General features: G+C 38.3%; 1 protein-coding gene across 2 annotated transcripts in view; it reads right to left on the reverse strand.

Annotated features, from left to right (window-relative positions):
- HEATR5A (HEAT repeat containing 5A) overlaps positions 1-13,166 on the reverse strand; it is a gene marked incomplete at both ends in the record, with an annotated part of 101,240 nt that overhangs the window by 7,843 nt on the left and 80,231 nt on the right. For both annotated transcript variants that reach the window (XM_079698964.1, XM_079698963.1), the window contains 7 exons: positions 1,089-1,361; positions 2,202-2,349; positions 3,742-3,869; positions 5,383-5,631; positions 9,341-9,560; positions 11,277-11,456; positions 12,891-12,959. In XM_079698964.1, coding sequence (XP_079555090.1) covers positions 1,089-1,361; positions 2,202-2,349; positions 3,742-3,869; positions 5,383-5,631; positions 9,341-9,560; positions 11,277-11,456; positions 12,891-12,959 — 1,267 coding nt within the window. The remainder of the gene's footprint in view (positions 1-1,088; positions 1,362-2,201; positions 2,350-3,741; positions 3,870-5,382; positions 5,632-9,340; positions 9,561-11,276; positions 11,457-12,890; positions 12,960-13,166) is intronic.

The raw sequence follows: 13,166 nt of genomic DNA on the forward strand, positions 1-13,166 counted from the left end.
AAGAGACTAAAGCTAAAATAGTCAATCAATTTTCCCAGAGGCTATCAATAAAACTCATATCGTATATTTTTGCCCCCAATCCTCTGCTAGTCACTTTTCTGCTACTATTGGTATAAGACAGTGTGTGAGAACAAGGAATACAGTTTTAAAAGTCAAACTGAAGCTTAAAGTCATGTTAAAAGTAAGACAGCATGTAAATTGGTCAAGACACATTTAAGCAGAAATATGCTTACCAATTAAGAAGTATCTATTAAATACTGAGTCCCTATTATGTACTAGAGGATACAGAATTTCACTGGAAACAAGACATATGTCTGTATATATATTTATCTTCTCTTTCTATAATAATCAGTTACACATACCTCTATATGACACATAAAAACTACATATCTACATATGGAAGCTACACACACACAAAAACACACACAGACACATAAAACAAACAAACAAACAAAAAAGAAAAACAAAACAAAACAATATGAGCCAGAGTTTTTAGGGAAGCCTTCACAGATGAGGTAAGGCTGGAGTTGAACTTGAAAGGAAGGCAAAATTTTACAAAGGAGAGAAGGGGTGGAGTCATTTCGGATCAAGTAACACCATCGACAATAGTACGGAACAGGGATATGCATGAAGCCGCCTGGATTTAAGGTTCACACAGAAGGAATCAGGAGGCAGTTGTACTCTGCAGAGCCTTAAACACTATATTAAAAGCATGGACTTGATTCAAAACAGAACTGGATATGATGAGAAGCTTCTGTTGTCACTGAGGCAGGGAAAGTCCATTAGATACTGTATACCAAAAAATGCCCAAGAGCTAGTAATTGCCATCGATGGGTTTACAATATTCTCAACCATGGAAGAGACTATCTATGTAGAGTACATGCTGTCTCTATATTTACTTTCACCCTTTTAGTAAAACAGATTACTAGAATGTAATGTTAACCTTAGAGGATTAAAGACCATATGCAAAGCTTTGGGGGTCAGCATTTGTGTAATGAGGAAAAGATAAGCAACCATTACCTCCATTATCTATCAAAACCATTCCTCTCCTTCCAGGTCAAGTAAAGCAATCAAACACCACCACATACCTTCAGGAGAGCACACTGCAGGAAGTTCAGAGAGGATAACTAATGCAGCGGAAACCAACCTACTTCCATCTTCTGACAGCATCTGTGGCTTTGTAGCTTTTACTCCTGGGCTACCTGTCAATTTAGGATTTAGCTCTGGGAGCTGTCGAACTAGAATGCATACACACAATTCCAGTGTTGCAAAGACCAAAGATTTCCCAGGCACAAGTCCTCCTGTGTCCTTTCCCTCTCCAAATTCTGGCAAGGTTTCCTTTTCAGCAGCCCCATCATCAACTAAAAGACAAACAATGTTGAATAAATGCTTCAAGTTAGTTTTGCTTCTGGTAGATGGCAATTTAGTTCATTTCTGTTGTAGGTAACACATTTAAATGGGTGAAGTCTTGGGTCTTAAAGAATGAAAGTTATGGAGGTAAAAGTAGTTGTCTTTATTTGGACTTCTTATTGCAATGGATCAAAAGAAATCCTCGGTGACCTTCTCAGCCTTAAAATATTGTCTGGTTAACTCCTTGCTGTTAAGGTGTGAACCTGATAGCTAGAGCTCCAGCATTGATCTTACCACCTTAATATTGGTAGTGGCTGGCCAGAAAGATAGGAACTGAGGTCCCTGATGTCTTTAAGAAGCTGCCATCTCAGCCCAGGACTGCCAACTTCTGGACTTCTTTTAGATGAGAGAATAAGTCCTTGTGTTTTAAATCTACTGTTATATTGGATTTTCTGTTATAGGTAGTCAAATGTAATCTTAAGTGATAAACTCACCAATACCAAATCTGACTTGTAAATGAACAATTTAATCACTTTGCAAAACTTAAGTTATTAAAGAATTGTCAGTAGTTCTTTCCACGTACATTGGTAAACACTTAAAAGTAGGTACTCAATCAGTATAAAGAATTTTTTTTCCTTCCAGGGCTGTTAAAATTCTAATTTTCCCAAGGAATAGTAGTTTAGCTACTGACAACATCCAAGCTAACATGTAGAGGCACATGAGAGGATTTGAAGCCATACCTAGAGATTTGTACTATATACAATAGATTCTCAGAATGACATAGACACATAAGCAATACTTTAAAAAATAATGATGCCGTGTGATTAATTCAGCATTATAGGAACATTCACCTTCTGCACTTCGTCTTTTCTCCTTCACGTGTTCTTGAGCTGCACAGATAATCTGCCTTACCACTTCAAGAGAAGCCAGCTGAATGGAAGGTGATTCTCGGGTCAAAATTACTCGATGTAGTACATTCAACAACTCGATACCCAAGTCCTATCACAGAAAACAGGTTAGACTATATGGAAAATTACATACTTAAAAAAAAATACCAATGTTAAATGCCATGACAAAATTCAGAGAAAGAAACAATGGTCCACAAAAAATAAAGGTGTTAGGGCAATAAAGTTATGTAACACTTGCTCCACTTTAAACCAACTCCAGGTTGGTTTTTGTCCAGTCTTGTGGGAGACGGCACTATGACAAAAGATCATTTTCACACAGGTCCCAAAGTGGGAAAACAAACAAGATTTCTAAAACAAGATGAAAAATGTGGCTAAAAGTATATAAGGACTGCCATGTAGATTCCTAGATTTATATTAAGGTTTTCTAGTACTAATAAAGAATGATGGCGAAGTATGACATTAAAAGTGGATAAGTTATTAAGCACAGAATGAATATCTCTCTAAAGAACAAAATACACTGGACAAATACTATTTCATTTTCCCCTTTTCTACTGGTTACTCTGGTGGCTTTCTTTCATCTTTGAAAATAATAGTAAAACTGTCATTATACTTTTTTTTAAATCAATCTTATTTTTTTTAAGATGTTGGGGGTTGGAGTTTATTAATTAGTTAATTTATTTTTGCTGTGTTGGGTCTTCGTTTCTGTGCGAGGGCTTTCTCTAGTTGTGGCAAGCGGGGGCCACTCTTCATCGCGGTGCGCGGGCCTCTCACTGTCGCAGCCTCTCTTGTTGCGGAGCACAAGCTCCAGACGCGCAGGCTCAGTAGTTGTGGCTCACGGGCCCAGTCGCTCCGCGGCATGTGGGATCCTCCCAGACCAGGGCTTGAACCCGCGTCCCCTGCATCAGCAGGTGGACTCTCAACCACTGCGCCACCAGGGAAGCCCTACAGTGATCTTTTCACCGTGGTCACAACTGGGTCTGATATTAGTGTCTGACTCCACCTAGAGACTAGCCAGTCGTCTCTTAAAAAGACTTGGATAGAGAACTCAGCCAAGAGGAATACTACGTAACTGAAAATAACTACGTGAACCAAGAAGAAACTCTCTCAGGGAAATGGGGTATAAGATACAGGTATATACGAAGAGCAGGGTGCACTGAAGCGGAAAGAGACAAAGACAGTGTGATATAGAACCTTCCCATCATCGCAGAAAGTTCACATGAAGAGCTGCTACATGGAGTGGTTGGCTGGTAGCAGCAGAAATAAGTGTGGCAGAAGCAGAGACAGAAAGTGGCAGAAAGAGGCATGACTGCTCCTGGGTCAGCACAGTTGCTGATGCCATTTCAGTTCTGAGGCCTAGCTGTGCAGTTTTTTAGTTTCCTTTTTACTTCTCCGTGTTTACTCCCTATTCAATGTAGTAACCTGGACATGTTTCTGTTCCTGTTCCTTGAAATGTACAGAAGCCAAACAAAAAACAAGAAATCACCTGATCACTGCCAATTTTAGATCTGGGCCAAGGAACATCTAGAAGGGCCTGTAACGCATGTAAACAAGCAGTAATGCTTTCCATGGTTGCATCTGAACGTAAGGAACACAGAAATTCCACACTGATTCCTGTAGAAAGCAGAAAAAGAGAACGAGGCTTCTTTGAGATTCTTAGTTTATGAAGTTAAATAATTTTCTATTTTGATAAGATATACAAATAAACTTACCAAAAAGGTAATGCAAATAAACCACAATGAATTTAAGACTAAACAATTAAGTGATAAGGCAATCTCTTAATAGTTTGTTTTTATCAACATGTACACAAATAATAATCTCAATTAGGCTTGCGCTCACTACTGCAAAAATTACAATAAAATTGCACCAGAGAATTTAACATGTAGAGTTTCATAACTTTATTTTGACTAAAATTTATTGAGTGATTACCATGTATCAGGCATTGCACTTTAAGTATATCATTTCACTCTCACACTATCTGAGGAAGTAGGTACTATTATTACCACTCCTTTTAAGCACATAGAGCTTAAATAGCTTGCTAAAGGTCCATTACAATGGGGCACACCAAGAATTTGAACTGAGGTAATTGTACTGCACAGCTTATGCCCTGCCAATCTTCATTATATAAAAGTTCATTTTTATCTTTAAAATTTTTTTTATTTTTAAAAAATATTTATTTATTTGGCTGCCCTGGGTCGTCATTGCCTCATGCGGGATCTTCATTGCTGCATGCAAACTCTTAGTTGCGGCACGTGGGACCTAGTTCCCTGACCGAACTAGGGACTGGACCCGGGCCCCCTGCATTGGGAGTACCCTCCTGCATTGGGAGCACAGAGTCTTAGCCACTGGACCACCAGGGAAGTCCTAAAAGTTTGTTTTTAGAAAGCTCTCATCTCAAGGCAAGCGAAAACAAAATTTTAACATACCCAAGGATATAAGAAATCCAGTCATGTTTGGCCTGGTAAGGAGTAACAGAAGCTCTATGAACCATAAACCTTACTTAATTTAATCACTTGCCTTTATAACTCTCACATGTCATTTAAATAAATAACTTATTTATAGGTAATGATCTAATAACTTGCTTTCTCAGAACAAGTATGAAAAACATTTATTCTAGAAACTCACTGTACCTAGAAAGATACTTCACTTTAAAAATGAAGTTCCAGGGCTTCCCTGGTGGCGCAGCGGTTGAGAGTCCGCCTGCCGATGCAGGGGACACGGGTTCGTGCCCCGGTCCAGGAAGATGCCACATGCCGCGGAGCGGCTGGGCCCGTGAGCCATGGCTGCTGAACCTGCGCGTCCAGAGCCTGTGCTCCGCAGCGGGAGAGGCCACAGCAGTGAGAGGCCCGTGTACCGCAAAAAAAAAAAAAAAAAGAACTAGGCTTCTTTTGAAAATTTTACATACGTTCAACTCGATGCTAAAGCCAGCCTGTAATGGCATTCTAGACTTAATATAATGAAATTTGCAATTTTATAAGACGTATACAAGCTCACTCACTTGTATACATCAAGGCTATCACTAATGCCTAGTAAAGAATGAAGCAATAGCCACGAAGAGCTGATAGGCAGGGGGCACAATTCAAGAAAAACTCTGTAGGGTCAGAAGCTAGTAAGGTCTTTTACTGACCTAAAATAAGATGGAATCTCTCAGTGTAGACATCCTCAGGGGACTTTACTGGAGCCCCAGATGATGACCCCTGACACATGGAAGTTGGTGTTACAGGCCTTGAGAGATTAGATGCTCCCTCATCTGGGTCAGCAGCAACAAAGCCTGTGCTTGTAAGCCACAGTGCTGTAGCATGGAGGATAAACGCCCAGGAGTTGTAATAATGCAATTTTGCATTTTCACTAGTCTCTGCTGTGTAGAAAGCACCACCTACAAAAAAGGGAAAGCAAACAGTTTCAGGAGGAATAAACGAAGAGATTAGCTCACACTACATTTTCCCTTTTATCTGTTACAAGATATAGACCATTTCCATCATCCCAAAAGTTCCTTTGTGACCCTTTCCAGTCAGTCCCCTACACCTCAAGGCAACTACTTTTTTTTAAAAATTATCTATTTATTTTTTATTATTATTATTTTTTAGCTGTGTTGGGTCTTCGTTGCTGCGCGCGGGGGCTACTTTTCATTGCAGTGTGTGGGCTTCTCATTGCCGTGGATTCTCTTGCTGCAGAGCACGGGCTCTAGGCACATGGGCTTCAGTAGTTGTGGCACGAGGGCTCAGCAGTTGTGGCTCGCGGGCTCTAGAGCCTGTGCTCAGTAGTTGTGGCGCATAGGTTTATTAGTTGCTCCTCGGCATGTGGGATCTTCCCGGACCAGGGCTCAAACCCGTGTCCCCTGCACTGGCAGGCAGATTCTTAACCACTGTGCCACCAGAGAAGCCCGGCAACTACTTTTTGACTTTTATCACCACAGACGTTTTGCCTGTGCTTGGACTTCACAGAAATGCAAAAATATCCAGTATGCACTTGTTTGTGACTGAGGTTTTTCTAAAAAATAAATTTATTTATTTTACTTATTTATTTTTGGCTGCGTTGGGTCTTCGTTGCTGTGCACGGGCTTTTTCTAGTTCCGGTGAGTGGGGGCTGCTCTTCGTTACGGTGCATGGGCTTCTCACTGCGGTGGCTTCTCTTGCTGCGGAGCATGGGCTCTAGGCACGCGGGCTCAGTAGTTGTGGCTCGCGGGCTCTAGAATGCAGCCTCAGTAGTTGTGGCACACGGGCTTAGTTCCTCCGTGGCATGTGGGATCTTCCCGGACCGGGGCTCGAACCTGTGTCCCCTGCATTAGCAGGCGGATTCTTAACCACTGTGCCATCAGGGAAGCCCCCTTTTTTTAATGTTGGCCATCTTAAAAGTTTTTTGGGGGGACTTCCCTGGTGGCGTGGTGGTTAAGAATCTGCCTGCCAATGCAGGGGACATGGGTTCGAGCCCTGGTCCAGGAAGATCCCACATGTTGTGGAGCAACTAAGCCCAAGCACCACAACTAATGAGCCTGTTTGCCACAACTACTGAAGCCCACATGCCCAAAGCCCATGCTCCGAAACAAGAGAAGCCACTGCAATGAGAAACCCACACACCGCAAGGAAGAGTAGCCCCCACTCGCCGCAACGAGAGAAAGCCCGCACGTAGCAACCAAGACGCAACACAGCCAAATAAATAAATAAAAATAAATATATAAGTTTAAAAAAAGTTTTTATTGAATTTGTTACAATACTGCTTCTGTATCATGTTTCAGTTTTTTTTTGGCTACTATGCATGTGGGATCTTAGCTCCCCAACCAGGGATCAAACCTGCACACCCTGCATTGGAAGGCGAAGTCTTAACCACTGGATCACCAGGGGAAGTCCCTGTGACTAAGTTTTTGCTCAACAATGTTTTCAGAGATTCATCCATGCTGCTATGTTATCAATATTTTGTTATCAATGATTTTATTTCTCCTGAGCATACAACAGTTGGGTCACAGGGCTGATGTATCCTTACAACTTTATAAGAAATTTGCAGGCTAATTCTTAACTTTTTATTATTATTATTTTTTTTTGCGGTACGCAGGCCTCTCATTGTTGTGGCCTCTCCCATCGCGGAGCACAGGCTCCGGACGTGCAGGCTCAGTGGCCATGGCTCACGGGCCTAGCCGCTCCGCGGCATGTGGGATCTTCCTGGACCGGGGCACGAACCCGTGTCCCCTGCATTGTCAGGCGGACTCTCAACCACTGCGCCACCAGGGAAGCCCCACTTTTAATTTTTAATCACAAAATATTTAAAAACAAATATGTGATGTGTATATGCGTGTTTAGAAGGTGAAAGATTTATAGGATCTGAAGAGAAACCAGAGTATGTGTATGCATGTATAAAACAGATACCTATTTACCTATCTCCGACATTAACATTTTGCCTTTCTTAAATCTCTTTCTTAAAAAACAAACAAAAAACCCCTAAAACTTTGTACACCACTAATTCTTGCCCTTCCTTTTGTAACCACTTTCCTCAAGTTACTGTGAATCACTCTCATTATGGTCTTACACTTTCACTCTAGACATTTGTATTTATAAATAATAGATGCTGTTATTTCTTGTGTGAGTTTACTTAAAAGCCTCATACTGTGTGTATCCTTTTTAAACTTGCTTTCCCCCAACACTACGTTTTAATGTTTTATGTGTCATTAACATTTGCTGATAAATTATGTCAATAAATCAGTTTATTTCCATTTCGTTTCCATTTTTAATGCTATTGAAAGGTACAAAGTACAATAAACACTCCACATATCTCTTTGTGTATAATTCCAATTAAAATTCTAACAGAACTTGATAGGCTGACCCTAAAATTCATAGCAAAGAGTAAAAAAAATAATAGCCATTTTGGAATAACATGAAGATTAAAAGCAGCTACCAAATATCCAATCCATAAAATGCAATATTAATAACTGACTATAAAATTAGATCCCTAAGGGAATCTAAAAAAGAGTAGATATATGTATATGTATAACTGATTCACTTTGCTGTACAGCAGAAACTAATACAACATTGTAAAGCAACTATACTCCAATAAAAATTAATTAAAAAAAATTTTTTAATTAAAAAATAAAATTTGATCCCTATCCTCATTCCACACACACAATATAAATTCTAGCTGGACTAAAGTCCAAAATGTAAAAAGCAAAACTGTAAAGCTTATATTTTTTTTTTTTTTTTTTTTTTGTGGTATGCGGGCCTCTCACTGTTGTGGCCTCTCCCGTTGCGGAGCACAGGCTCCGGATGCGCAGGCTCAGCAGCCATGGCTCACGGGCCCAGCCGCTCCGCGGCATATGGGATCCTCCCAGACCGGGGCACGAACCCGTATCCCCTGCATCGGCAGGCGGACTCTCAACCACTGCGCCACCAGGGAGGCCCAAGCTTATATTTTTTTATGACCTTAAGTTACAAAGAAGTATCAGGCACTATACAAAAACCATAAACAACTGATTATATTACTTTTAAAAAGGTAAAAGAAAGAGCAAACTACAGGCTGAGAGAAGATACCTGCAAGATATGGAATCACAAAGGAATAGTATTAAACATATGTAAAGGATTAATAAGTCAGTAAGAAAATGTCAAATACTCAGTAGAAAATGGGCAAAGATTATGACTAAGTGATTTATGGAAAAAGAAACTTAAACGTCCCAGAAACCGATGAAAAAAGATTCCCAATCAAGGAAATAAACCAATGAAACTCTTTCATACTCATCAGATTGGCAAAAATTATTAACAATGATAACATATAATGATGGGAAGATGTAGAAAAACAGAAGCATGTTGCTGTTTGTATGTAATGTATGTTGTTTGTATGCAATGTATGTTGCACATACATTGTTGTAACCACTTTGGAGAGTGATTTGGCAGTGTCTTGTGAGGTAAGACGAGCATGCCTTATGACTTACAGATTCAACTTCAGGGCCTCCACCCTGAAGCAAGTCTCCCGTGCTTATTCTATGAATGAAAATTATTCTGGGAAAATGTTTCAGATAAACATTACCTGCTAATGGAGAAATTTTGAAAATACATGTTATTGACTGTCATTCTAGGGATTATGTAAATATTTTACCCCCTTACCTTCAACAGGAAGCTGGGAGGCAAATTCTGAAGGCAGAGTTAGGAGAGCAAAATCCTGAAGTGCAGCAAGCCAGAGCCTACTTAATGTGCCAAGATCTGCGTGGACTAAGTCAAGCAACCCCTCTGATGAAATCGACCCGTTTCCGACACTCTCTTCTGAACAGGTAGTCTTCAAAGGTTGTTTGTGGTTTTTATGTCTTTCTACAGCAATTATGTAGACCTGTATAAAGGTTACTTGATAAATAGGAAAATCTTGTACCCACTGAAAAGGTGTTACAATAGTTTTATCTTGCTGAAGAGGCAGTCTTACCTTGAGCCTGCCTCGTGGACTTAAAATGCATTGTGATACCAAGAAGGTATACATATGTAACCACACACACACAAAACTAGGGTAGAAAGATCCAAAAGCATTATCTTCAGTGAGATATATTAGGGATAATAAACATTTGACAAATATGCTGCCACCTTGCAGTTTACAACCATGACAGCTATAATTAAATGATCACAGCACTCTTTTTCACTAAGCCTAGACATGGCCTTGTAATCCATTTCAAAATATGGCTACAGGCAGCCATCTCTGAATTGAAATAAGCTGAATATCTTCTTTCAATGTTACCACTAAATCACAATAAAAAGTTTAACTATATAGATTTAACGTGGACCATAGAATGTTAAAGTATTCAACATAGTACATAATGTGTATTATCTCTTTATCCATAACTCCAAAACCCAAAAAGCTCTGAAAAATCTAAGTTTGTGCACAAATCAATCTGGTGGCAAAACACAAAAAATTTTATGTGAAGCTATTTATACAGTGTGAATATTCAAACACTTCACACAGATATATTAAAGTGTTTGATTACAGATTCTATGGTATTGTCCCAGACATCCTAGATGAATACATGAAATATGCATCCAAATTTTAAATCCCAAATATATCTGGCTCCAAGGATTTCAGATAATTATGGACCTCAATTACATGGAACTTGTTGGCTAGTCATTGCTTTCACTAAGGAGAGAAAAGGAGAAAGTAATGGCTTAAGCAAGAGTATAGAGTTTCAAATTATTACAAAGAACACTATATAAGCACAGAGTAATTTATAAAATAGGTTACAGAAATTACAGAATCTGTTTGCTCTACTAAAAGCATATGTTTAAAGCATTTAGAGTTGACTGTTAAAGATCATTAGATCCAACTTATTAAATCTAGGCAGAACTACTTCCTGAGATTTGTCAACACTAAATAATGACAAAAATAAACACTTTACAATCTTCTGATTTTAATTAGCCCACTGAAGGAAACCCTTTCTTATATGTTGGTTCATTCTCTCAGTTGCAATCTGAGACTATATAGTTCATTGAAGTGATATATGAACCAAGACTGGCCAAGTCTGGTAACTGCTGAAGCTGGATGATGGGTATATATGAGTTCATTGTACTATTCTATTCACTTTTGTATATGTGTAAACATTTCCATCTATATAGCTTTCTTCCTGATTAGAAAAGTAAATAAAGAACAGTTAAGCACTTCCCTCTAAGATTTCTCTAATCTTAGGAAATAAACCAACTTAATATTCAAGTCACTTTATGAAAGAGCACTAAAGAATATTAACATATGTGTTATAGAGTTGATAGAATATATGAGCAAACCCACATTTCCAATAATTCAGGTTTCAATAAAAGTTGATTTCCATTGGCTATTGTTAAAGTCTCTCATGACTGCCCCTGCTTAAAGCAGCAGATAACAGACAACAGAGGGCCCTTTAGAATCCTTGGCCAAAATATCAATTAGCATATAAATACATCTCATGTTGAAAGTCTTCTGTTAACCTTAAACATAGACTTATTTGTGTTTTAAATAGCTAACTTCAGTTTATGGCCTAAGATGTTTATTAACAACTTCCAAAATTCTAGTCATAAATTGAGAAGTACTAACCTCTGCCCAGGCTTTTAGCACAGCTAAGATCTCCATGGTAGAAGCACTTTCATTATATAAGTGACTTAGAGCTTCTTTTCCAACCTGAATTTTTGTTAATGATGCAACAAGCAACTGATGAACTCTTCGGAGATCATTAAGGTCACTTACAACTCCACTTGCTATCCAGGCACTGCAAACCTAGTTTTTTAAGAAAATCAAAGGTTATATTTAAAAATTATAAAAATTGTAAACACCCCCATTGCGAGTTCAGCAAAGCTCACCCATATCTCAGGAATCTGGTCATTGAAATCATCTTGCTATCAAGAAACCCAAGGGATACTGGTGATAATGATGGTCAAAGCCAGCATTTCAAAAGGGAATGAAGTCTTAAGGTTGAAGAAAGGAAACTATGCTAATAAGTATACAAATCAGAGTTTCAGATGTTATTAACACAATGAAATTAAGCCATGAAAGGCATCACTTTCATAAATGTTTGGATGAACATTTGAATTATATCTGCAATCTTGACTATTTCATCTTATTATTTTAAAAACAGCGATTAATTGCATGATTATTTTATCTTTCTTGAAAGATAAATTACCTACCATTTAAACCTCAATGAAGATTTTGATTCTTTTGAAGATATTTTTAATTTTAAAAACAAGACATCATTAATAGTTCTCCAATTCAAAAAGTTTATTCAATTATCAGAGGTTATCTATAAAGGTTTTCCTGGGTGTCACCATATTTCTCTTTTACTACAGAAAATTTATTTTTCTTTTATCATATTTATTTAGTTTGCATCTCATTTCACAAAAGATTTCAAGTGGCTTACAGCGAGAACACATATAATAAAACGATGATAAATTAGACTCAGGACAACAGTTAACACACTTCTATGAATATCTGAAGGCTCTCAAACATTTCCTAAATACAAATGAATTTAGAAATTTGAAAATACTGAGTAAAATTATAATTAATTTAATTCACATCAGTTCTGCTTTTAATTATTTCAGGCCATTCAGGTCTGGATATTGAATGTCTGACAACCACACCAAGAAAAGCAACTATTTAAAACTGTATATTATATGGCTCTCAGCTTATGAAAAAAAGCTCAACCTCACTTGAAATACAAATCTAAACTATCCTGAGATACCCTTTTTACTCCATCATATACACAAAAATCTAAGTTTGACAACTCACAATGCTGCTGAGACTTTGGGGAAATAGGCACTTGCATACAGTGCTGGTAGGAGTTTAAATTGGTAAACTCCTATAATATACTCTTTAACCCAGCAATTCAATTTTAGGGAATTTATCTCACAGATATGCTTAGACCCAGTGAAATGACCTATGCAGAAAGAAGGTCATTCACTGCAGCAGTATCCATAATAGCAAAAGACAAAAAACCCCATATTTCCATCACTAGGGAGCTGGTGACATACCCATATATTGGATTACCATGCAGTTAAGAGAAAGAAAAAGTTCTCTAAACTTAAAAAGTAATGGAAAAGGGGCAACTGAGATTAATGGTTAGACAACTATAACATAGAACCTTGGTATCAAATACTAACTGGAGAGCTGCTTCCTAAGAGAGGGTTTTTCTTAAAATTTGTCTTTTTAACCATTTACCTGACATGCTTTGGCAGTGACATCAGGTGGCGTCTCTGAGGTGAAGGCTGGTCTAAGTGCCGCTCCTACCTGGCAAGAAATTACAGGCTCATTCAAGGATCAAAAAGTAAGATAGCACAAACTTTTTCTCTTTTTAATGTTATTTTAAAATTAGTTTTTTAAAAAATTAGTTATTTATAATAGGTATTATGAACACCTTTTGTTTTTGCCTGCCCAGCATATCTTCCTGTTTTTAGCTAAGTGCATCCAAGTTTTCCTTTGGGGAACTTTCTCTCT

This window comes from Hyperoodon ampullatus (assembly GCF_949752795.1).
Source record: "Hyperoodon ampullatus genome assembly, chromosome: 3".
Lineage (NCBI taxonomy): Eukaryota > Metazoa > Chordata > Mammalia > Artiodactyla > Ziphiidae > Hyperoodon > Hyperoodon ampullatus.